Genomic DNA, 27,612 nt, shown 5'->3' on the forward strand with positions numbered 1-27,612 from the left:
CATTCTTTTTCAAAAATCTGATACTATTGCAGCCGAGTCGAAGACCTAAGCAAGTAGACTGATTCTTCTGTGAGCTCAGTCTGACAACCCCAAAGTCTATCTTTAACAACTAGTCTCATCTGACTCAATACTGGATGGACAGCAGAGCAGAGCATAAATCGGCTTGGTAGTAGCCGATCCTTGCCCCCAACTGATCTGGCATTATCAATCAGATTTAATAAAATGAAATTAAGGCTACTTTCACACTCGCGTTTTGGGCAGATCCGTCATGGATCTGCAAAAACGGATCAGTTACAAGAATACAACCGCATGCATCCGTCATGAACGGATCCGCTTGTATTATCTGTAACATAGCCAAGACAGATCCGTCATGAACTCCATTAAAAGTCAATGGGAGACGGATCCGTTTTCTATTGTGCCAGATTGTGTCAGAGAAAGCTCAGTTTCGTCAAGCGGACAGCAAAACGCTGCAGCCAGCGTTTTGGTGTCTGCCTCCAGAGCGGAATGGAGACTGATCAGAGGCAAACTGATGCATTCTGAGCGGATCCTTTTCCATTCAGAATGCATTAGGGCAAAATTGATCCGTTTTGGCCCGCTTCTGAGAGCCCATGACGGATCTCAGAAACGGAAAGCCAAAAAGCGAGTGTGAACGTAGCCTTAAGCCATAGAAGCTCTTAAAATGACACCAATACCAGACTCAACATACTAGAGTATCCGTCTTCTCCTATACTGTTATGTTCCGAACCCATGGCTAATAATAATTAGGGACCAAATGTAATTGACTTCAATGGACACCATAATAAGATAGCTCATATAATGGCTGCTTTCACTGTGCAAAGATAACGGGTAAATTCTTAAGGAATAATAATTACACTTATTCATACATTAATCGCTTTCTCCAACCTTCTAATTTTGACATAATTTATTTACTATGAAATCCCTTCAGTGCTCCATGACATGCAGCCGCTTACATTGTGTTGTACTACAGACTAGACTGGCACTGAAATGTAAAAGTAAATTGAAACCGCAGAGACGGGAACAAAGAGAGACTTAGGTATGTATTCACTGTAATCCCCTTCCTCATTTCAAGTCGCCATCGCCGCCATCTCCTTGGATTGATTTCTTGATGCGGAGTAACATAGTTGTTAGCCATTGATCCAAACGAGATATTGAATCAAATTCCTTCACCTGAAATTTGACAAAAACAGATTTCAGATTTGCTATTGGCATTGCCAGGAAATAAAATATTATATATATTACAGACACACATATTTTACACATTTTATATTTTCATTAGGTGTCTGACATCTGACACGAGAGTCTGACCACGAGAATGTCAATTCTTTGACCCTAATTTTGGCAACAAATATATAAATTTGCTCTCTGTCAAAAAAATAAAAATAAATAATTTTGCCATCCACTGGAAGGACGCTATCCTATATGAAGCAATTTTTAACCCTTTTTTTTTTTTAAACAGAAGACATACTTAGTCAGCATGTCCTGTAAAATAAAGTCCATGGCTAAAATTACAAAAGTACAAGCAAACACAAGGCAACAGCACTAGAATTTATGAAGTAATGCTATATTCACTATATACAATGAATATGAAGTACCTAGAAAATACATTTTGATCAAAATGTGGAGCCTGCTCTCCCTGAATTAATTTGATGTCACCTTGCCGTGGTGGATGGGCACAAATAATGTTGATCAAAATACACTCCTCAACATTGAAATTGCAACAACAAGAAAGAAAAGTGAAATGATGGAAATTACAGGATCGATAGACATGTTCATAATATGCAAATGCTAAAAAATTTAAACAAAATATTCAAAACATCTTGATTTATTCAACACAGTAGGAGCGCACGTCGCAGAAAAACAACATAGTTTGTTAGGCTATAAAAATACATATGTCCATCCAGTTCAGCCTGCAAGTTGGCAGTTATAAGCCTTGGCATGCCATCAATGAGGTTATTAATGGATGTCTGAGGGATATTCAGCCACGCTAAATGCACTTGGGCACACACATCATCAAGTTCCGCTACTGGAAGCATCCTTGAAATTGCCGACCAATAACATCCAAAATGTGCTCAATGGGAGACAAGTCCGGAGAGGCTGCAGGCCAGGGTAGCACATCTAAGCCACTCAGGCGGCTCACAGTAGCATGAGCAACATGTGGCCTGGTGTTATCCTGTTGAAAAACGGCTCCTGTGACACTTTAGAGAAATGGCTATATCAATGGTTCCACAACCAGATTAATGTAATACTGAGCTGTTAGTGTACCTGAAATGAAGACTAGAGGGGTCCGGCTACTGTACATTATTCCACTCCACACCATAATCCTCGCAGTAGGACCAGTGTGACATTCCCTTATGAAGACCTCTTACGGCGTTGCCCACATCGTCTCCAGATCAATTTCTAGGTATCACTGCATCCAAGACAAAAGCGTGACTCATCGCTGAAGAGGACAGACCTCCATTCCAGCCTCCTTTGCCATCTTGCTGTGCACCGTGATAGCCTTTGAGAGCGGTGGCGTGAGGTCAGTGGAACTGGACGTCTGGCTCGCAGCCCGGCATTCAAATGCCTTATGATGGTTTGTGCAGACACTGTTTGCCGCCCAAGGCTTGGGATGAGACGTCCAATTTAATTTGCATTACAGAATGGATTACTACACGCCATTCTTCTAATTAGACGATCCGTCTGTGCAGAGGTTCTCCTCTGTGCACCTCTTGCTGTCATTCCAGTTCGTTGCTGTTCTCCCAACTACCAGGACACGCAACATTGAACAGTGCTGACATCTTGCCCTAGGTGTGTAGCAATCTGCCCGAGTGATAAACCAAGGTCTCTGAGTTAAAGGATTCTGTCCCTCTCAGTTTGCGAAAAGTGTCGATAACTGGAGGTATCACACAACTGTCCAACTTGACCTAATCTGATTTTTGAGGTTTTATTTGCCTAAAAATACTTCAATTACTCTTACCGGTAATTTGTTTTCCATGAGCCCATGACAGCACCTGTGAGAGATCCTCCTCCTTCCGGACAGGAAACAGGAACTTCCCAGATCTTTAAATTGGTCCCGTGCCTTCCACCTTCAGTATTTGACAAGATTCCTGGGACCAGCAACACACCTATATATAGTGAAAACTAAAAACATAGGCGAGAAAAACATAATAGAAAAAAACTCTGCGCCAAATATATGCCAGGCATATCTCCTCTTTGGCACCATACCAAAGAGTAGATTTCTCTTTTTTCATCATTCTTTATGTATAAATAAAAAATAATTATAATTTTTTTTTTATTAATTTTTTATTAAGGGAGGGAATTATGTAGGTGCTGTCATGGGCTCATGGAAAACAAATTACCGGTAAGAGTAATTGAAGTATTTCCATTACGCCCCATCACAGCATCTGTGAGAGACTAGACTAGATAACTATTAGGGAGGGACTACAGCCTGCAGCACCTTTCTCCCAAAAGACATATCCTGCACAGATGAAAGGTCCAACCTATAGTGCTTGTAAAACGTAGAGGGAGAACTCCACGTTGCAGCCCTACAGATCTGTTCGATGGTAGCGCACCCTTTTTCTGCCCAGGAAGAGGCTACTGCCCTGGTGGAATGGGCTGAAAAATCTGAAGGAACCTGACCATCTGATATTGAATATGCCAGACCTATCGCTCTCTTGATCCATCTGGCTAAGGTACGGCTTGTAACTTTCGAGCCTCTGTTCTGACCCTGAAACTGAACAAAGAGTTGCGGGGTTTTTCTAAAGCCCTTCGTAGACTCTAAATATGCACAGACACACCTTCTAACATCTAAAGTATGAAAGGATCTTTCTCCTTCATTCTTTGGGTCATGACAAAAGGAAGGGAGAACTATTTCCTGAGACTTATGGAATACCGACACTACTTTGGGCAGGAATGCAGGATCCGGTTTGAAAACAATTCTATCCTCCAGAATCTGAGTATATGGTGGGGAAGAGGACAAAGCGGATAGTTCTCCTACTCGTCTGGCAGATGTAATGGCCACTAAAAATACGGTCTTATAGGACAGCATCTTTAAGGGGATGTCCCCCAGAGGTTCGAACGGAGCCTTGGTTAGAGCAGAAAGAACCAGGTTAAGGTCCCATGGGGCTGACTTAGATTTAACTATAGGACATAGTCTAGAGGATCCCTTAATGAACCTTTTGACCCAAGGATGAGTAGCCAATCGAAAATCAAACAGGACACTCAGTGCCGAGACCTGTACCCTGAGAGTGCTGGGTTTAAGCTTTTTGTTAAGGCCTTCCTGTAAAAAGTTTAAAATTAACGGGATGTTGGGTGAGCTCAAGTCTAAGCATGGACCTGCAAACTGAAGGAAGGTTTTCCATTCTCTCAGATAGATTTCGGAGGTGACTTTTTTCTTACTAGCCAGGAGAGTCCCAATGACTTGTTCTGATAGGCCTCTAGACCTGAAGAATGTCCTCTCAAAATCCAAGCTGTCAGGTGGAGGTTCTTGACTTCCGGATGACGTAGAGGGCCCCGATATAATAGGTCCTGTCTTTCTGGAAGCACCCAGGGATCGGCTATTGATAGTCTCCTCAACCAAGCAAACTAAACTCTTTTTGGCCAGAATGGTGCTATCAGTATCACTGTAGCCTGTTCCCTCCTGATCTTCTGGATCACTCTGGCCAATAGGGTGATGGGAGGGAAAGCATAGACTAGGCCCTTCAGATTTATCATCAGCCTGTTGGGCTTGGGGACCAGAAATGGGGTTGAATAAAAACCCTCTCCTTGTTCGTCCTTTGGGACTGGAACAAGGACTACCTTCTCCAGGAGGTTGTTTATTTCCTCCGAAGGTGCCACCTGTTTTGGAGAATTTTGGTTTAATGAAGTAATTTTGAATGTCCTGGGTGGTAGTCTCTTGAAGTCTAGGCGATAGCCTTCCCTTATAACATCCTTTATCCAGGCGCTTGCGGTAATATTTCGCCAGGCCGGAAAAAATAAGGAAAGACAACCGCCTACTTGGGGTCTGGCGTCATTGTTGAGTGGAACTTGATGTTTGAGGTCTGGATTTAAACAGCACACCTTTGGATTTATCAGAACTCCACTCCCTCCTTATCTTTTGATCCCCAAAACCTTTCCTTCTTTCATTGATCCGAAATGGCTTCCCCTGTTTAGGAAAGGACGGTGCTGGAAATCCTTTTTTCTTATCAGATGCCTTATCTAAAATATCATCTAAGGCTGACCCAAACAAAAAATCTCCTTGGCAAGGGAGGGCACAGAGCTTAGATTTTGAAGCTACATCGCCCTTCCACCCTTTCAACCATAACGACCTTCTGGCTGAATTGGACAATGCAGCCGCCCTAGCGGAAAGCCTCAATGCGTCAGCAGAGGCATCAGAGATGAAATCCACTGCACTGGACATAGTTGGTATAGCCTCCAGCAGCTAATCCCTAGGAGTCTTGTTCTCTATATGAGACTCTAATTCCTCCAACCAGAGCTTTAATGACCTTGCCACCGAGGTAGTCGCTATATTTGGTTTAAAGGCAGAAGTGGGAGCTTCCCAATTCTTCCTTAAGTACGCATCAGCCCTTTTGTCCATGGGATCTGTAAGGGACCCTAAATCCTCAAACGGGAGAGCGGACTTCTGATTTATCTTAGCTACGGAAGCGTCTACCTTCGGTACCTCCTGCCAAGCTGATACTTCTTGATCGTCAAAGGGGTACTTTCTCCTGACCGCTCTAGGGATAAAGAATTTTTTATCGGGCTTCTCCCATTCGCGTTTAATCAGGTCCTTGATACAGTCCTGAATGGGGAACACCCTAGACCTTTTAGGCTTTAGGCTCTCAAACATTAGCTCTGGTCTAGACCTGGACTCCTTTTCTTCCTCAAGCTCCATCGTGGATCTAACCGCCTTCAATAGTAGATCTGTATTTTCCGCTCTAAATAACGGCTTCCCTGTCAAATCCTCAGAGGAGGAATCTGAGTCTGCAATAGCGCCCTCCTCAGACCCTGAGTCCATAGAATCCTCCACTATCGCCTTTTGGGCCCTCTTATGCCTGGATGAGCTAGGCAGGGATTTTTTAAACTCCTCCACAGAAGAACGTACTTCATTTTTAACTAAATCTTGGATACTTTGCAATAAAGATGGCGACTCCTCTGCCACTAACTTATCCAGACATGGTTGACAACATGTTTTTGGGTAAGACGGATCCAACTTCCGCTTGCAAATTCCACACTCTTTAGCTCTTTTGTGGGAAGCTATCTTTGGGGCTTCTTTAACCTGCATTTAATAAAACAGCCCAATCAGTCTAACCTGACCATAATAATAACTCCCTGAAGGGAGATGGTGGGGGTTAACCCCTCTTACCCCCAGGAGTACCATGCTTGGTTCCGAAAGCTGCTCCTGTCTGTCGGTGCGCTGTTGTACTTCCCCCTCTTCTTGCATGATAATGCTGCCTCAAGGGGGGCCAATGGAGGGCTGCAGGTGCCGCCTGGCGTCCGGTCCGGTCAGTATCTGCCTGCTGCTGCTCCCTCCACGCTGGCTGGCCGGCGTTCCCTTTTTCAAATGGGCCGCGCAGCGCCCGCCATGTTCAAGCTCCTCCCCTTCCGGCCGGTGGAACGCACGCGTCACCTCCGGTGCGACGCGCACGCCCAGCTCAGCCAGCCTCAATGAGAGGAGAAGACGTACCTCCCCCCTCACGCCGCAACTTCGCCGGCAGGCAGGGTCACAAGGCAGCTACTGGATTCCCCCCATGGCACCGAAGAAGGGAAAAACAGCAGACGCAGGGCTTCTCAGCGGCTCCTAGTGGAGACTTACGCCGACAGGTACCTCCACTAGGTTTCGCTTTAACCCTAGAGATCCTGCAGCCGAAAATAGACCTGGAAAGAAATCCTCCTGTCCCTGGACAGGAAACAGGAAAGAACTGAAGGTGGAAGGCACGGGACCAATTTAAAGATCTGGGAAGTTCCTGTTTCCTGTCCGGAAGGAGGAGGATCTCTCACAGGTGCTGTCATGGGGCGTAATGGAAATAACTGCTTTCACTCTGATTTTTATGCCCCTTCCACATGCCACAGATTCAAGCTAGGTGTTGATCTGTAGATCTTAGCGGCACCTGTTAATCTTATGGCTTGTTCTTCTTGGTGTTGCAATTTCAGTGTTGATAAGTGTATATTTGCTATGTACCTCAAAGTCAATTTATACAGTGAATAAAGTTCTTGTTTGCAAAGTGTTTGCTTTTAGTTTTGCAGTTTCATCCATGGTGATGTGCACCTGTGCACTGACTTTGTTTTACAGAACATGCTAACTTACTCCTTTGTTTTTGTAGTATGAATCTGGAGGTGTGGCTGCACCCAATATGGTTGTGCACAAGCCTATCTTTTCCAAAGGTTGTTTTTAATTAGTGCAGAGAAAGAGAAAGATATTGTACAGAGTAGGTTCCCATCCAGACAGAGGTCACCTAGCCATGGTGGATGGATACAAATAATTTTGCTGAAAATTAATTTGCCAAGTACCTAATATTCTTTTAATATTGTGAATTCTCTTTGCTGCAACCTTTTAAACAAGCCTTGAGACATAACTCAGGATTATAGCCAAGCCAGTGCTTCATTTGCAGACAGCTGTTATAGGATGATTGTTGGGGATCTGGGGGATACTATTTCTCCTTGTGAACTGCATCTAGTTGGTATAAGGGGTTTTATAGACAAAGCAATGCTTCTCTGGAGAAAAAAAAAAAGATATGCAAATTAGCTCTCTTTCCAAATAAAAGTAAGATGAGGCCCTAGTTCTACCAGTTGGAAGGTAGCTATTATATATATATGTTAAGATTCAACCTTTTAAACAGGCCTTGAGACATAATTTAGGATTATATCCAAGCCCATACCTCATCTGCAGACAGCTGTTTTGAGGTGACTGGCCTCATCATTACAGAGGGGAGAAAACTGGCTTAGCTAGGTGAGAGGTCTTTGTCGGGGATCTGGGGAGTACTATTTCATGAGACCTTGCTCGCTGCTGGCAACTCACTTCTACAGTGAAACCAGTCCCATATAGTCTTCCATATGCACCACCCTGTCAGATGTTTCTAAGTCTACTGTTTAAGCTAAAACATGGACTAAAAATGTATTTACACTTCCTTGAAATGCTGAAAAACGTCAACAGCAAATGATCTGGTCAAATTTGCATTGGAGGCTCTTTAATTCTGGGCATGAATCAACAAAGGACACTACAATAAGTCAATGGGGCGCGTTGAGATAGTGGTTAGCACGTTTGCCTTGCTGCGCTCGGGTCCGACAACATCTGCCTGGAGTTTATATGTTCTCCCTGTGTTTGCGTGGGTTTCCTCTGGGTATTCCGGTTTCCTCCCATATTCCAAAGACATACTGATAGGGAACTCAGATTGTGAGCCCCATTGGAGGCAGCAAGTGATGATAAGGTCTGTAAAACGCTGCGGAATATGTCAGCCACTGTGTTGTGGCTTCCATTATAAACTGAATCCACAATGCATAGGTGAAAAAAATCCTTACTATAACATAATAATGCATTAGTGGTAGATAACTGTTGCCAAGTATTTAAAGGCCATGTACACCTTTAGAGGCAATTTTTGTTTATGATTGCATTTTACTCATTTTTGGCTAAAAATCATAATTTCAATTGGCCGTTATTTAAAATATTAGGCCATTCTGTCACAAAGGGTTAACTATTTCTCTAACTGTATGACTGGTAAAGCTCAATTGAAAAAAATGATTTTTAGCTCAAAATAAGTACAATGCATTAAAATTGCCCCCAAAGGTGTACATCGCCTTTAGGGTGACTGGTTTGAACCTCCCAAGCACTTCATTCTCAAAGTAGGCTGCTTGTATGCTACAGTCATGTATCAGCGTAGAATTCGGTTACACTGCGGGAAATTTGGATTCACACTCCAAACTGGAGCTAAATTTCAACTATTAACCCTATGGCTATATTGTGGATCCACATACTGGCAAAAAATTGTAAACGTGGCAAGCATGTGATGACTCCTGGTAGGTTGTCACAGGTATCTGGAGCCATGCTGACAACAGTGCATCCTGCAGCTGCTGGAGGGTGCATGGGGGAGAATCCATAGAGAGAACACAATCCATCTGCTTCGGAGCCCCATTGCAACTCCTGGTTCATTTTGGAGGCGAGCTGCTCCACTGTAGCACATCGGTCTGCCCTTGCCCACCTTCGTAGCCGGCGTTCACCTCCACATCAATGGCACGTGGTGCTCCCCTGTTTCCATGTAGCTCATTCACAAAGGTGCCATCTGTCCATTCAGGATACACTTTCACCATAGCAGCACAAGAACAGTTCACAAACGGCACAGTTTCAGAAATACCGCCACTAGGGATGAGCGAATAGACTTCGGATTCGCATTAAAACTTTGTTTGAATACTGTACAGAGTGAGCGCTCCGTACAGTATTACAATGTATTGGTAGCACTTGGAACCGAACCAGAGTTCGGGAAAAGGTTTTTAACAGTAGAAATTAATAACTTTGGCTCATCTGAGCCAATACATTCTAATACTGTATGGAGAGCTCGCTGCGTACAGTATTTAAATGAAGTTTTATGCGAATCGACTTTGGATGTTTCATCCGAAGTCGATTCGCTCGTCCCTAACCGCCACCCTTGGCCAGAAAGCTAATATTCATCCCTTTTTGCAACGCTGAAAAATCCCCCATTTGACCCATGACAGCAGCGAGGGATGTGTGTGCAGGCAGTCTATCACACACCTTATATACCCACCGAGCCAGCTCACCACACGTGACTTCCTTCATGAGCTACGCACTGCCAACGTCGAAAGTAGGAAGTGGTCAGAATAATGTGACTTAACCATGTATATGGCCCCCGCTTGCCAGGGCTGTTTGCAAATCAGGAAAGCTAGGCTAAATATAATAATATATATCAAATATGGTATTAGTAAGTGACTTAATGTATAACTGACATATGGGCGCAATTTATTAAAAAAGAGCCAACCCCTGTAAGACATCAATGTTACTTACAGCTTCAGTGTATGCATCACTGTTCTGTTCTTCATGAGCGTCAAGCAATTTCTGCAGGAGAAAACATGGTGACATGTAAGCACACAGGACTCTGGGACACATTTTTTTTTTATTGTTGCACTGGTGCAGATTTACTAAGAGTGACGTTTCATATGCAAGCCCTCGTAAAATATTACGCGCATGTTCTGGCTGGCTCTGTGCCAGAAGCTAAAATTTACCACCTAATAAAAAATAACCTCTTGGGTCTGGCTCACTAGTTTTTATCTCAAGCTCAAATTTCGGCATGGGCAGCAGATGTCTCACTTTGCAGATTTCTGTTGCAATTTTAAACCACAATGGATCTAGTCTACAACTGATAATGGATAACTGTCACATTATGCTGTATACATTATCCAGTGCACAAAATGCCGTGCATCAGACTGATAAATGAGGCCGGTCTGCGTGATTATGGCAAAACTGAATTCATATGTTTTATTATAATTTACTACTACTACTAAAGATACTTTGCCATCCGACACCCATACCCTGTTTATTCTTCTCCAGTGGATCTGTGTGAAGGCCTGTTTTTATTGACACTATTTTGTGTACAAGTGACTTTTTGATAATTTTATATTCTAATTTACTTTATTTTTTTGGGCGGGGGGGGGGGGGCGTGACCAAAAGACAACTATTTTGGGGTTTCTTTTTTTTCTTTTCCATTGTTCACCACGAGTGATAAAAAAAAAAAAAAAAACATTTTAATATTTCAGACATTTTTGGATGCAGCTATACCAATTAGGTTTATTTTTTTATTTGAATATGACAAATAGAAAAAAGTTATTTTTATTTTTAATAATTTTTAGGTTCTAAATGTCTTTAAAAACTTTATTCAGCTGACTTTTTATTATTTTATTAATCTTAACGGACTTGAACCTGCAATCGTCGTACTAGTCACAGCAATACATCCAGCAATTCCACCAGCCTTCTACTACACCCAGAGGCAGGGTGTAACAGGAGCCATAAGATAGCAGACCTGGGTGCCTTCAGATGGCCTCTGGCTGCCATACCAACCAATCAACACCCCATGAATACTTGGCAAGGTTGCCGATCGAAGGACAGAGGGAGATGCAATTGAACAGAACATCTGAAGGGTTAAAAGGCTAGGATTGGAGTTAGTGCAACTGATACCCACCATGTATAGAGCGGGCTTAGTTCTTGAGCCTGCCCCCATACATTCCTTAACAACTAATCACATACATGTATACTCATTGGTCGCTAAGAGGTTAAATCCAAATCACATGTTCCAACCCACTCCTATCCTACTATCACATCCCCACCACCCTGATGACTTCTGCGCACACTGACCTTTATTAGCTGACATTCCCTTGAATCTGAAAAGGCGGGGAACATTTCTTCATATTTCTCCACCGCAAGCTGAAAAACAACACGAGACAAGTCATAATCCAGTGCAAGCAATCTCATGTGTGCCCCCCGTCTACATGTGACGAGGGCCGTGTCCGGATGGTTTCATAATATGTACTTGTGACTAAGAGCACAGGTCAGCAACATGCCACACTCCAGCTGTGGTGAAACTGCAACTCTCAGCATGCTCCATTCATTTCTTTGGGAATTTCAAGAACCGTCAAGCAAGTGTGCATGCTGGCAGTCGTAGTTTAACCACAGATGTAGCACTGGTGGTTGCTGATCCCTAGCAGAGTATTAATGAGGACCAAGTAAAGTTCTCTTTGGAGAAGACTGTACGTTCATGTCAAATTGTATACTGTATGGTCACGATGGCAGCTTGTACTCCACATTACATGTGCACCGTGCAGAATTATGGCTGCCAGTTATGGTTACTGCTGTATATGTAAAGGTACTGCCATGTCTGACATATGGACACACTGTGGCAGGAATAAAGTGGCAGTGCTCTACAGTAGCACCACTGTAGAAGCTGTATGCCATTTTTGAGCACTAATATTTGGAACAATTTGGGATGTATGACACCTAAGCAGATCCATAGTGCTGCAGGACTCAGGTCAATCAAGCAGTATGCCACCCATGGGACTCCAGTCATGCCACACATTATTGGATGATAATGGTGAATCTATAAAATGCTATAATGCTGATAATCCTCTGGACTGATCTCCCCCTTGAATACACAACGCTCACCTTTGCATTCAGCTCATCGACAATGAAATGGCACAGGGCGGCTTTGAAGAAATATTCTTTTGCACTATACTTCAGCAGAGGATTATCCATGGTGCTTGCGCCGACCTGAGAAACATTACAATTTGGATGTGAGAACAAAACACAATAAAATGAAACGCTAGCAGGCTCCTCAGTCCTCAGGCATTACTGAATCCATAAGGGAATATATGACATTTAGGGACAGGTTTATAGTGAAGATCTGACCTGTGACTAGATAATTATGCTGATTGCAATTCAAAGCGATATTTCAATTGTATGCGATTTCTAATCCCAGGCAGCTCATGGATTTATGGTGCAGTGAGTTTGGTTCAGCACAAATACAATAAACCTATCTGAACGCGGCATTACTCTTATGGCACAGCGGTGTGATTGTGCGCATTGGTCACATACACCACCTGTTGTACTCCATGCAAACTCCAGAGCGCCCCCCTCCACTTCGTTGCAGCAAGGTTTTCGGCCGCGTTTTCAATGTTGCTTTTAACATGACAAAGAAAACGGTTTTAGTAGATCTCAGGTGCCTTGATTTTAGCGATATGGTAGTGTAATTGGTGAAGAAGGCCCAGGCGCAGTTCTTGCCGCAGATTGAGCTGCACATGCAGTCAGTGAAACATATAGTTAAAGCACCCCCTCATACTTTGGATCAGTCATGTTCAACTGCTTGTGACTAGGGATGAGCGAACTCAAACTTTACTGGTTCGGGGTTTGGAATCCAGTTATGGATTATGTTATGACGGAATATAACGGAATTCTATGACGGAATGGTTTCCGTTATGCAGGACGAAATACAAAGTCCTGCATAACGGAAACCAGACAGATCCGTTATGCTTGGCCATAGACTTCTATTATGATGGATCAAAACGGAATGCCTCTTAAAGGCTTCTGTTTTGCATTCCGTCATAGAATTCCGTTATAACAGAATCCATAACTGGATTCCTCCACTGCCCGAACGCCGAACCCGTAAAGTTCGGGATCGCTCATCCCTACTTGTATGAATGGTTGACTGCATAGAATATGTCAGGCTGGTGACCTTGTAAGCAATAAACCCTTTACAATTAACAACTGCAGATGTAGCACATGTCAAAACTTTGACACTTAAAGGGCATGTGTCATCAGAAATGTGTTTAAATCATGTTTTATGTAGGGCTGCAGCTAACGATTATTTGAATAATCGATTAGTGGTCTATAATTTCATCGATTAATCGGGAAAAAACGCCAAAATGACACAAAAAAAAAGTGTTTATATGATTTTACTTGAAAAATTATGTTCAAAGGCCATATTAAAACAAATTGTGGATGACACTGTTATGGGGAGGGGGACCTGTGGATGACACTGTTATGGGGAGGGGGACCTGTGGATGACACTGTTATGGGGAGGGGGACCTGTGGATGACACTGTTATGGGGAGGGGGACCTGTGGATGACACTGTTATGGGGAGGGGGACCTGTGGATGACACCGATATGGGGAGGGGGACCTGTGGATGACACCGATATGGGGAGGGGGACCTGTGGATGACACCGATATGGGGAGGGGGACCTGTGGATGACACCGATATGGGGAGGGGGACCTGTGGATGACACCGTTATGGGGGGGGGGACCTGTGGATGACACCGTTATGGGGAGGAAAACCTGTGGATGACACCGTTATGGGGAGGGGGACCTGTAGATGACACCGTTATGGGGAGGGGGACCTGTAGATGACACCGTTATGGGGAGGGGGACCTGTAGATGACACCGTTATGGGGAGGGGGACCTGTGGATGACACCGTTATGGGGAGGGGGACCTGTGGATGACACCGTTATGGGGAGGGGGACCTGTGGATGACACCGTTATGGGGAGGGGGACCTGTGGATGACACTGTTATGGGGAGGGGGACCTGTGGATGACACCGTTATGGGGAGGGGGACCTGTGGATGACACCGTTATGGGGAGGGGGACCTGTGGATGACACCGTTATGGGGAGGGGGACCTGTGGATGACACCGTTATGGGGAGGGGGACCTGTGGATGACACCGTTATGGGGAGGGGGACCTGTGGATGACACCGTTATGGGGAGGGGGACCTGTGGATGACACCGTTATGGGGAGGGGGACCTGTGGATGACACCGTTATGGGGAGGGGGACCTGTGGATGACACCATATAGCATCTTATGCTATATGTGTCATCCACAGGTCCACCCATAACAGCGCCATCCACAGATCCTCCATAACAGTGCCATCCACAGATTCCCCTCCCCGTAACAGCCCCGGCCCGGCAGTAACTTTTACTTTAACTTTAAATCAGCGCATCTTTATTACCTTACAATGAAGCTTCAATAACAGGCAGAGCGGGCGGTGGCGTAACGTCACTCACTCACTCACGTGACGCGCCTGTTCCGCCCTCTTTATGAATAAAGCAGGCAGAGCAGACGCTTCACGTAAGTGACGTTACGCCGCCGCCCGCTCTGCCTGTTACTGGAGCTTCATTGTATGGTAATAAAGATGCGCTGATTTAAAGTTAAAGTAAACCGCCCGCATAGCAACGAATCGGCCGATTATTCGATAACTGGATTCGTCGACAACAAATCCAGTTATCGAATATTATCAACTATAACTTTGATTAATCGTTGCAGCCCTAGTTTTATGTTTAACATATTTTTAAAGAATGTTTGATAATATCCTGCAGTTTTCTCACTAGTCGCTAAACCTAATAATAGGCGCCGCTTCTTGGTCTGTAGAGATCACTTTACTATAATTACCTGTTCAGCTGTTAGGGATCTTTCACACAAGCGGATCCCGTGCGTGGAAGCCACTGCGTGAAAGAGCCAAACCCCGTTCCGGACAGCAGAGACACGGAGCATTAACATGACTGATAATGCTCCGTGCCTCTCTGTGATCGTTTTGCTACAAAATCACGGTGACAACTTTATCTCACTGTGATTTTGAAGTAAAAAGATCACAGAGAGGCAAAGAGCATCATCAATCATGTTAATGTCCGGAACGGGGCTTGGTTCTCTTTCAGATTACCCGCACGGCATCCGCTCGTGTGAAAGAGCCCTTAGGCTAAGTTCACACGAACGTGTGTGATCCGTGGCCGTATTGCGGCCCGCAAATCGCGGGCCGCAATACACGGCCACAGTTCCGTGTGAATTCCGCATCACGGATGCGGACCCATTCACTTCAATGGGTCCGCTAATCCGGAATCGCGGAACGGCCGCACGGGACGGGACCCCTCGGAAGCACTACGGAGTGCCTCCTGGGGTTACGTCCCGTTCTTCCGTTCCGCAAAAAGATAGAACAAGTCCTATCTTTTAGCGGAACGGCCTGATCGCGGACCCATTAAAGTGAATGGGTCCGCGATCCGATGCGGCTGACCTACGGCCGGCGATCGTGCATTGCGGCCCGCTATTTGCACAGGCACGGGTCACACACGTTCATGTGAACTCGGCCTTACTCTAATCCTGCCTGTAAATGATATCACCACCTCTGTGTATAGATAAAACCGTATCTACCATTCACAATAGATGATTGTCAAAGCTTAGGCTACTTTCACACCTGCGTTTAGGTGCGGATCCGTCTGGTAAATGCACAGACGGATCCGCACCTATAATGCAAACGCTGGTATCCGTTCAGAACGGATCCGTCTGCATTACTCTGTCAAAAAAAAGTCTAAGTGTAAGTCAAACGGATCCGTCCTGACTTACATTTAAAGTCAATGGCGGACGGATCCGTCCCCATTGACTTACATTGTAAGTCAGGACGGATCCGTTTGGCGCCGCATCGCCAGGCGGAGTACCAAAACGCTGCAAGCAGCGTTTTGGTGTCCGCATCCAGAGCGGAATGGAGGCGGAACGCAGCCAAACTGATGCATTCTGAACAGATCCTTATCCATTCAGAATGCATTGGGGCTAAACTGATCCGTTCTGGGCCGCTTGTGAGAGACCTGAAACGGATCTCACAGGCGGACCCAGAAACGCCAGTGTGAAAGTAGCTTTATCTATTCTTTCCTTGCACAATGACCTCTACACAGGTCACAGAGCATGCCTAGAAGACTCTCCCCTGTAAATCAATAGTGTTCCCTCCTGTCCATTGTGTCTATGTCCCTGGCTGCCATAAAGCAATTTTCTTAATACTTTCTAAATGCTGTTAAGAACAGCTCAGGTAAGATGGCCGCCACCATCATTATGTTCAGTAAATAGAAGAAAAAATTCTGTAATAAGAAAGTAAAAGCAGATTAGAAAAAAAGGATGTGTGTTGTTGCTGTCTGGTTTTAACTGGCAGATACAATTTTGGGTGACACATTCCCTTTAACACAACAAAAGCAATTGAAAAGGTCAAGCTAGAAGTTTGCTGCAACTGTGCATTTCAAGTTAACATTTGCTATATCTGTACATCTAACGTTCAAAGGGTTTTTCCGAGACTTTTCTACTGATGATCAGTATCTGATCAGGTGGTGGTCCGACACCCAGGACCCCACAGGTCAGCTGTTTGAGAAGGCACCAACGCTTGCAATAGCGCAGCGGCCTTCTCTCAGCGCACCAAGCACAGTGCTGTCCACTCGATAGCGAGCTGTGCTTGGTATCTCAGCTCAGCCTCATTCACTTAAAAAGTCTCAGAAAACCCCTCTAATGACAGACCAGTACAAACCTGTTCATAAATTTCTATTGCTTTTTGATACTGTTCCAGCTGAGCAGCGTACGCGGCCACTTTTAGCAAACACTTGTTTGCAGAGCTGAAATGAGAAAAAAAATACCTTTCAAGAGTTGTACGTTTTTATAAATATATTTTCTACATAAAAAGTAACTTTTTTTTTTTAATACAATTAATCTATTTGCGATCCTGGGTTACAGTTGGTATTATTATCCAGAGCTGCATTCATAATTCTGCTGGCTGAGCTCCTATACCGCAGCTGGACAGTTAGTTTTCTATCTACCTGGTAGTAACAATACAAAGCAAGAATAACACAGCAAACCCCACCATGACCTGTACCTGTTGGACTCTTCACCTTTATAGTAATCTGCTGACTGCTCATAATGTGCAACAGCCTGGACAAAGATGACAAAAACATATTGTAAGAATCACAATGCCATGACTCAATTCACTATTACATAGCAATAGTTATTTCAAAATTAATAAAATGGGGTCTCTAATACGTGACGATCATTTTACACATAATATGTATAGTCTCGCATCCACATGAGTTCCCGTTAGAGCTGGAAAACAGCCCCATGTGATGGTACTTTTGACTGACACAGCTAACCTGGGTCTGCTAAGACTCGGCAGCTATGATCACCAGTCCAATAGCAGCATACTAGTGCATTGGTTTTGCCTGGAGAGATGTGTCATCAAGAGAAGCAACTTCTAAATGTACCACAAAGGGGCAGTGTTCCACCAGGAAATGTGGATTCCCATAGTAAAACACTATCCATAGCAGATCAGCTGCTCTAGTTATCATCCACAACAGTAAATGATGATGACACCAACTTTCTAAACAATGGTAGAGGCCACAGTATATTCTTACCTTTTCAATATCTACAAGTTCAGTTTCATAAATTTCGGCAATTGTAATGTGATGCTTGGCAGCAATTGTAAACCTTCCCTGCATAGGAAAAGTAGATAATCATTGCTATAATAATGTGCAGCACGGACATAGTACAAATACATCTACAGACACAATGTAAGACTATACCCCGTACATAAAAGTGACACTATACTACATACATAACATTCACACAAATTTCATTTAATGCAATAGAGCATGGTGTAACTAGCAAATTTCTATATAATTTCATTTAACCCCTTCCTGGTAGAGCGTTTTTTCCATTTTTAGTTTTTTACTCCCGGCCTTCCAAGAGCCATAACTTTTTTATGTTTCCATTCACATAGCCATATGAGAACTTGGTTTTGCAGGACAGGATGTACTTTCTAATGGCACAATTTAATACTGCATAGCATGTAGTGGGAAGCTGGAAAGAAAATTCCAAATACGGTGCAATTGACAAAATTTGTTTTTACAGCGATTTGTTTTTACAGCGTTCACTTGTGCTCTTGATTCTCCAGGTCAGTATGATTACGGAGACACCATATGTGCATAGTTTTTTTTGTGTTTTAATTAGGGATCGACCGATTATCGGTTTTACCGATATTATCGGCCGATAATCAGGATTTTGACAGTTATCGGTATCGGCATCTATTTTGGCGATATACCGATAACGTATTGGGAGCACAGAACGCGCTGCTCTCAGTGTTCCCTCAGCAGCACAGGGGAGAAGGAAGCAGTGTCTCCCTCCCCCTGTGCTGCTGCTGCCGCCAGTTAGAGGAGAGAAGACAAGAGGAGGGGAGGGGCTGTGGCCGCTGCGCCACCAATGAAGATAAGTCTTTCATTAATTCAGATACAGGAGGCGGGAGCTGGCTGCAGAATCACATAGCCGGCTCCCGACCTCTATGAGCGGTAGCTGCGATCTGCGGTAGTTAACCCCTTAGGTGCCGCGGATCGCAGCTACCGCTCATAGAGGTGGGGAGCCGGCTATGTGATTCTGCAGCCAGCTCCAGCATCCTGTATATGAATTAATGAGAGATTTCTCTTCATTGGTGGCGCAGTGCGCCCCCCCAAGCCCCCCAGTATTAATCATTGGTGGCGCAGTTCGCCCCCAACCCCCATCCCAGTATTAAAAACGTTGGTGGCGCAGTGCGCCCCCCCACCCAAACCCCTCCAGTATTAATCATTGGTGGCAGTGGCCACAGGATCCCCTCTCCCCTGCTCCTCCGATCGGAGCCCCAGCTGTGTAATCCTGGGGCTCCGATCGGTTACCATGGCAGCCAGGACGCTACTGAAGCCCTGGCTGCCATGTTCAGCTCCATGCTGCTGTGTGCACAAAGCACAGAGCAGCAGGGACAGTGTGAGATCCTATTCACCCTGATAGAGATCTATCAGGGTGAATAGGACAAGGGTTCTAGTCCCTAAGGGGGCTAAAAGTTAGTAAAAAAAAATAAAATAAAAAAAAATAATTAAGTATAAATGAAAAAGAACGATTTACAAAAAAAATTTAAATAAAAATACACGTTAACAATAAACATATAAAATTTTCAGCAGATTTGTGTAGGAAATTTTATTTTTTTTTTAAAAAATGAAAATTCCCAGAATATCGGTATAAATTATCAGCTATCGGCCTGAAAAAGTTCACAAATTATCGGTATCGGCCCTAAAAAATCAATATCGGTTAATCCGTAGTTTTAATATTGAAAAAATAAATAAAAAATAAAAAAACATTTGAAAAAATGTTTTCATTTCATCGCCATATTCTGACCCCCATAACTTTTATATCCTTTTGTCTGCGGAGATGTGTGAGGGCTCATTTATTGCTACCATTTCAGGACTTTTTGAGCACTTTTTATTCAATTTTTTGTAGGAAGTGAAGCGCCATATAGGATAAATATTTTTTATATTTTAATAATACAGCCGACCTGAGTGTCAGACCCCAACGATCGGATAGTGATGACCTATCCAGAAGATGGGTCATCAGTATTAAAGTCTTGGAAAACCCCTTTAAGGAAACCGAAAAAGGCATGTTATGCAGCAGTATTAGGACTTTATTTCTTATGAACACACAGGGTATGCAGCACCCACAAAAACCTCATGAGAACTGGATTTTAAAGAGCAAGTTCTCGTGTGCTGCTATAAACCAAACCAGTTCTTAGAACTTCAATAACACATTAGTCCCTGTGTCGCTTTAGCTCCAGCTATAAATAAAGGTGACAATATTATAATTGCCGTTATCCTTTTAGACAGAAAAAACGCCATATGCAGTGCTGCAGTGCGTCCTACTTTGTTTTAGCGCATTTATAATGTATGAAATGTGTTACTTTCTCTGGAGCGTCCCTTTGAGTAACACTGCAATGAGCCGTGTATGTGAAGACATTTAATGTAAAACACAAACCTGAAGACACAAATAAACCAAAAAGCAAAGTAAAAACTACGGATCATGCAAATCAAATGCGATCTACAGAAAATACCTTTAAATAAGCAGGCACCCCAAAATCAGAGCACGATACAGTCCCTTATATAAAGGACGTTTCAGATGTGGTACAGCTGCACAGTAACATCTGGATTACAGAGGTAACACCTGGACCATTGTGACGGCAGTGGGTCCGTTTCTTGGAACCGTAATACAAACGCTAAAATGCAGTGTGTATGCGGTGATATATCCCTCCATGTTTATTTGAGCAGTGGGAGAGCTGTACAATGGGATTCCTTACCATATCTGTGTAAATATCGATGGCTGCATTTAAGCAGTTGATGGCCTCTGATGTTAGCAATTGGGAAAGACAATGAAAAGCAAAGTGACCAAACGAATGCAGTTACTTGAGATAAAATGAAAATGTCCAAAAAGGAAAGAAACCTGTTATTCAGAATGCACAATTACATAACGGTCAAGAATTTACCATTTCTGACGAATGATCTGTTATATACAAAGGGTTTATTCCCATCCTATAAAGGGATAGCACCTCACAAGAATACAATGCATTCAAAAAAGTCTTTGGGCCATTTGTTCCCGCTTTTCACATTTTGTTATGTTGCGGCCTTGTGTTAAAATAAAAATAAAAAATGTCGTTTTCCTCCCATCATTCTGCCCTCAATACCCCATAGACAAATATTCAGACCCATTGCTAAGACACTTTCAGTCCCGGAGGGTTTTTTGTTTTTTTACTAGTGGGGTACCTCAGGGGTCAGTACTGGGCCCTATTCTCTTCAATATATTTATTAATGATCTTGTAGAAGGCTTGCACAGTAAAACATCAATTTTTGCAGATGACACTAAACTGTGTAAAGTAATTAACACTGAAGAGGACAGTATACTACTACAGAGGGATCTGGATAGATTGGAGGCTTGGGCAGATAAGTGGCAGATGAGGTTTAACACTGACAAATGTAAAGTTTTGCACATGGGAAGGAATAATGCAAGTCACCCGTACATACTAAATGGTAAAACACTCGGTAACACTGACATGGAAAAGGACTTAGGAATTTTAGTGAACAGCAAACTAAGCTGCAAAAACCAGTGTCAGGCGGCTGCTGCCAAGGCCAATAAGATAATGGGTTGCATCAAAAGGGGCATAGATGCCCGTGATGAGAACATATTCCTACTACTTTACAAATCATTAGTCAGACCACACATGGAGTACTGTGTACAGTTCTGGGCTCCTGTGAACAAGGCAGACATAGCAGAGCTGCAGAGGGTCCAGAGGAGGGCAACTAAAGTAATAACTGGAATGGGGCAACTACAGTACCCTGAAAGATTATCAACATTAGGGTTATTCACTTGACGACTGAGGTGAGATCTAATAACTATGTATAAATAAATCAGGGGTCAGTACAGAGATCTATCCCATTATCTATTTATCCCCAGGACTGTGACGAGGGGACATCCTCTGCGTCTGGAGGAAGGAAGGTTTGTACACAAACATAGAAGAGGATTCTTTACGGTAAGAGCAGTGAGACTATGGAACTCTCTGCCTGAGGAGGTGGTGATGGTGAGTTCACTAAAAGAGTTCAAGAGGGGCCTGGATGTATTTCTGGAGTGTAATAATATTACAGGCTATAGCTACTAGAGAGGGGTCGTTGATCCAGGGAGTTATTCTGATTGCCTGATTGGATTCCGGAAAAAATGTGGTCCCCTAAAGTGAGGAAAATTGGCTTCTACCTCACAGGGGTTTTTCTCTGGATCAACTTGCAGGATAACATGGCAAACTAGATGGACAAATGTCTTTTTTCAGACTTATAAACAGGGCTCGAGTCCTGCGGGAATGGTGTTTCTGCACAGAGCCGACAGCAGGATCATCGCGTAGGAGGAGAGGAGCAGCAGCGGCGTCCAGGAGCAGGAGAGGGTAAGTGTTTTTTTTTATTTTATGAGGCGGCTGATGGAGAGGCACTGGGGGGCCTGGGGGCTAATAGAGAGGCTACTGGGGGCTAATAGAGAGGCATGGGGCTCTTATCTGAGGTCTGATTGGGGGTCATTCATATTGGGGTCTGAGCTGAGGTGTGATCTGAGGTCTTAGTGGGGTCTTATTAACATTGGGGATCTTATTGGGGCTATTAGCCGAGTTCTGATTAACATTGGGGGTCTGATTGGGGTCTGACCTGAGGTGTAATGAAAATTTATTTTTTCCAGAGCAGCTTGGAGAAAAACAGCCTCAGTCTCCCACACTCCTTCTGCCTGGCCAAGCCTGTCAGCACCCCTGAGGCCAAGCCTGTCAGGACCTTTGAGTCTTCAGAACTGTAAGTAAATTATATATGAGGGGAGCTTATAATATGAAAGAGACGAATTACGGTATGTCTGAACAGATTTTTTTTTTTACGTTTTATGTTGCACTGAATTTTCTGCTAAATATATATATATATATATATATATACACTGCTCAAAAAAATAAAGGGAACACAAAAATAACACATCCTAGATCTGAATTAATTAAATATTCTTCTAAAATACTTTGTTCTTTACATAGTTGAATGTGCTGACAACAAAATCACACAAAAATTAAAAATGGAAATCAAATTTTTCAACCCATGGAGGTCTGGATTTGGAGTCACACTCAAAATGAAAGTGGAAAAACACACTACAGGCTGATCCAACTTTGATGTAATGTCCTTAAAACAAGTCAAAGTGAGGGTCAGTAGTGTGTGTGGCCTCCACTTGCCTGTATGACCTCCCTACAACGCCTGTGCATGCTCCTGATGAGGTGGCGGAAGGTCTCCTGAGGGATCTCCTCCCAGACCTGGACTAAAGCATCTGCCAACTCCTGGACAGTCTTTGGTGCAACGTGACGTTGGTGGATAGAGCGAGACATGATGTCCCAGATGTGCTCAATTGGATTCAGGTCTGGGGAACGGGCGGGCCAGTCCATAGCATCAATGCCTTCGTCTTGCAGGAACTGCTGACACACTCCAGCCACATGAGGTCTAGCATTGTCTTGCATTAGGAGGAACCCAGGGCCAACTGCACCAGCATATGATCTCACAAGGGGTCTGAGGATCTCATCTCGGTACCTAATGGCAGTCAGGCTATCTCTGGCAAGCACATGGAGGGCTGTGCGGCCCTCCAAAGAAATGCCACCCCACACCATTACTGACCCAATGCCAAACCGGTCATGCTGGAGGATGTTGCAGGCAGCAGAACGTTCTCCACGGCGTCTCAAGACTCTGTCACGTCTGTCACATGTGCTCAGTGTGAACCTGCTTTCATCTGTGAAGAGCACAGGGCGCCAATGGCGAATTTGCCAATCTTGATGTTCTCTGGCAAATGCCAAACGTCCTGCACGGTGTTGGGCTGTAAGCACAACCCCCACCTGTGGACGTCGGGCCCTCATATCACCCTCATGGAGTCTGTTTATGACCGTTTGAGCAGACACATGAACATTTGTGGCCTGCTGGAGGTCATTTTGCAGGGCTCTGGCAGTGCTCCTCCTGTTCCTCCTTGCACAAAGGCGGAGGTAGCGGTCCTGCTGCTGGGATGTTGCCCTCCTACGGCCTCCTCCACGTCTCCTGATGTACTGGCCTGTCTCCTGGTAGCGCCTCCATGCTCTGGACACTACGCTGACAGACACAGCAAACCTTTTTGCCACAGCTCGCATTGATGTGCCATCCTGGATAAGCTGCACTACCTGAGCCACTTGTGTGGGTTGTAGACTCCGTCTCATGCTACCACTAGAGTGAAAGCACCACCAGCATTCAAAAGTGACCAAAACATCAGCCAGGAAGCATAGGAACTGAGAAGTGATCTGTGGTCAACACCTGTAGAACCACTCCTTTATTGGGGGGGTCTTGCTAATTGCCTATAATTTCCTCCTGTTGTCTATCCCATTTGCACAACAGCATGTGAAATTGATTGTCACTCAGTGTTGCTTCCTAAGTGGACAGTTTGATTTCACAGAAGTGTGATTGACTTGGAGTTACATTGTGTTGTTTAAGTGTTCCCTTTATTTTTTTGAGCAGTGTATATATATTTATTTATTTTAAAGGGGGGGGGGGGGGGTGGCAGTGGATCTTGGGTGAGTTCCCACACTTTTTTCCCCAGGACCCCTGGTTATAAACTATGTTACTATGTTACTCCCTGCCTTTCTGGGGCGATAAATTTTTTACCTTGCCGTTTACATAGCAAATTATGTAGTGGGGAGCTGGACCAAATGGGGTGAAATTGGAAAAAAACTGCAATTCCACAATAGTTTTGGGTTTTGTTTTTACAGCGTTCCCTATAGGCAATACCTATGATGTCTATTTTTTATTTATATTTTGGGGAAAGGGGGTAAATTGAATTTTTATAAACTTTTTTTTATTTTACACTATTTTATAGTTCTCAACTGCTCATAGGGAACTATAGCAAGCAATCATCAGATTGCTTCTCTCATACAGAGAAGCCAGACCCTTATTTCTGATATTTGCGGACTCTATACTGACAGGGAATGTCCCACAGGATTTGCGCATGGCAAATGTGGTGCCAATATTCAAAAAGGGTCCAAAAACAGAGCCTGGAAACTATAGGCCGGTAAGTTTAACATCTGTTGTGGGTAAACTGTTTGAAGGTTTTCTGAGAGATGCTATGTTAGAGAATCTTAACGGAAATAAGCAAATAATGCCATATCAGCATGGCTTCGTGAGGGATCGGTCATGTCAAACTAATTTAATCAGTTTCTATGAGGAGGTAAGTTCTAGACTTGACAGCGGCGAATCAATGGATGTCGTATATCTGGACTTCTCCAAAGCATTTGACACTGTACCGCATGAAAGGTTAGTATATAAAATGAGAATGCTCGGACTGGGAGAAAACATCTGTATGTGGGTAAGTAACTGGCTCAATGATAGAAAACAGAGGGTGGTTATTAACGGTACATACTCAGATTGGGTCACTGTCACTAGTGGAGTACCTCAGGGGTCAGTATTGGGCCCTATTCTCTTCAATATATTTATTAATGATCTTGAAGAAGGCTTGCATAGTAAAATATAAATTTTCGCAGATGACACTAAACTGTGTAAAGTAATTAACACTGAAGAGGACAGTATACTACTACAGAGAGATCTGGATAGATTGGAGGTAAATGTAAGGTTATGCACATGGGAAGAAATAATGCAAGTCACCCGTACATACTAAATGGTAAAACACTCGGTAACACTGACATGGAAAAGGATCTAGGAATTTTAATAAACCGCAAACTAAGCAGCAAAAACCAGTGTCAGGCAGCTGCTGCCAAGGCCAACAAGATAATGGGTTGCATCAAAAGGGGCATAGATGCCCGTGATGAGAACATATTCCTACTACTTTACAAATCATTAGTCAGACCACACATGGAGTACTGTGTACAGTTCTGGGCTCCAGTGAACAAGGCAGACATAGCAGAGCTGGAGAGGGTCCAGAGGAGGGCAACTAAAGTAATAACTGGAATGGGGCAACTACAGTACCCTGAAAGATTATCAAAATTAGGGTTATTCACGTTAGAAAAAAGACGACTAAGGGGAGATCTAATTACTATGTATAAATATATCAGGGGTCAGTACAGAGATCTCTCCCATCATCTATTTATCCCCAGGACTGTGACTGTGACGAGGGGACATCCTCTGCGTCTGGAGGAAAGAAGGTTTGTACACAAACATAGAAGAGGATTCTTTACGGTAAGAGCAGTGAGACTATGGAACTCTCTGCCTGAGGAGGTGGTGATGGTGAGTACAATAAAGGAATTCAAGAGGGGCCTGGACGTATTTCTGGAGCTTAATAATATTACAGGCTATAGCTACTAGAGAGGGGTCATTGATCCAGGGAGTTATTCTGATTGCCTGATTGGAGTCGGGAAGGAATTTTTTATTCCCCTAAAGTGAGGAAAATTGGCTTCTACCTCACAGGGTTTTTTGCCTTCCTCTGGATCAACTTGCAGGATAACAGGCCGAACTGGATGGACAAATGTATTTTTTCGGCCTTATGTACTATGTTACTATACACTCCAATGCATTAGTACTGAGTGTATGAGAGTTACAATGTATTTCTACCGCACAATGCATCTAGCTCCCCCAATCCTTGCCGGGTGAAGCCAGAGCACACCCAGAAGAGTGTGCTTCCGTGTTTTAGCACATTCAGATGCTGTGGCCACGTTTGACCACCGCATTTAAAGGATTAAAAGTCCACGATCGCCATTAGACGAGCGGGCACCATGTTTAAAGTCCCGGCCAGCATCGTACATGTACGGAGCTGGTCGGGAAGGTGTTAATTTAGCTCTGGGAGCCTTCCATTTCTGTTGATCATCTGAGATGTTTCAACACCTTAATTGGAGCCCACCTGTGATAAATTCAGTTGATTTGACATAGTTTGGAAAGACACAGCCCTGTCTATATAAGATCTCACATCTGACTATGCATATCAGAGCACAAACTAAGCCATGAGTAGGAAAGAAAGGCCTACAGAGCTCAGAGACAGAGGCACAGATCTGGACAGGGGAATTTTAGTGGAGCAGAAATTTGTTAAACTCAAGAGCACAGTGGCCTCCATATTTTTTCAATTGAAGAAGTTTGGAATAACCAGGACACCCTAAAGCTGGCCACCCAACTAAATTAAGTAAATCGGGGAGAAAAGGCCCTTGGTAAAAGAAGTTACCAAGAACTCAATGGTCACTCTGTCTGAGCTCCAAAGATCCTGTGTGCAGATTGGTGAAACTTCCAGGAGGTCAACCATCAAGGCTGCACTCCACCAATCTGGGCTTTATGGCAGGGAAACCAGAAATAAGACTATGTGGTATGATGAAACCAAGATTGAACTTTTTGGCCTGAATTCCTAATCATCATGTCTGGAGGAAACCAGGAACTGCTCATCACCTGCCCAATACATGCCTACGGTTAAGCATGCTGGTGGCATCATCATGCAGTTGGGATGTCTGCAGCGTCTGGGAGAGGGAGACTGGTCAGGGTTGAGGGAAAGCTGAATAGGGCAAAGTACAGTTATATACCGTATTTTTCGCCCCCCCCCCAAAAAAAGTGTGTGTGTGGGGGGGGGGGGGGGGGGGGGAATAGCAGTGCATTTTATAAAGCAAATGCTGCCATTATTACTCTGGTGACGCTGATACATCGCCGGCGGCTATGCTGCACAGCGCGGCCTGCGATGTATCAGCGGGGAGGGAGGATTGGCTGGAGGCCGGCAAACTGGTGTTGGAATCGCGGCACAGCAGTCTTTATATGTAAATTGTAGTCATGGGAGCTTTGTTAAAGTATCGCAATCCTCAGTACTCACTATCAAACTACCGTAGCAGGCAGGCCGGCCGGCCGGCATCGTAACGTCACTCACTCCGTCACGCGCCTGCTTCATTAATAAAGTGGGCGATGCAGGCGCGTGACGGAGCGAGTGACGTTAAGCTGCCGGCCTGCTACGGTAGTTTGATAGTGAGTACTACAGATGACTGCGCTACTGCAGAGGATTGCGATA

At 44.1% G+C, this 27,612-nt stretch overlaps 1 protein-coding gene across 1 annotated transcript in view; it reads right to left on the bottom strand.

The window, feature by feature from the left end:
* Positions 1–527: 527 nt before the first annotated feature.
* Positions 528–27,612, bottom strand: part of NAPB (NSF attachment protein beta) — a 53,208-nt gene continuing 26,123 nt past the window's right edge. Inside the window, exons 4-11 of the mRNA XM_040429765.1 lie at positions 20,414–20,460; positions 17,679–17,756; positions 17,147–17,202; positions 16,805–16,889; positions 12,140–12,244; positions 11,336–11,404; positions 9,992–10,042; positions 528–1,188 (exon numbers count right to left, since the gene is read on the bottom strand). Of these exons, the coding sequence (XP_040285699.1) occupies positions 1,081–1,188; positions 9,992–10,042; positions 11,336–11,404; positions 12,140–12,244; positions 16,805–16,889; positions 17,147–17,202; positions 17,679–17,756; positions 20,414–20,460 (599 nt within the window). The 3' untranslated portion in view covers positions 528–1,080. The remainder of the gene's footprint in view (positions 1,189–9,991; positions 10,043–11,335; positions 11,405–12,139; positions 12,245–16,804; positions 16,890–17,146; positions 17,203–17,678; positions 17,757–20,413; positions 20,461–27,612) is intronic.

The sequence above is a fragment of the Bufo bufo genome, chromosome 4 (assembly GCF_905171765.1).
Source record: "Bufo bufo chromosome 4, aBufBuf1.1, whole genome shotgun sequence".
Classification (NCBI taxonomy): Eukaryota; Metazoa; Chordata; class Amphibia; order Anura; family Bufonidae; genus Bufo; species Bufo bufo.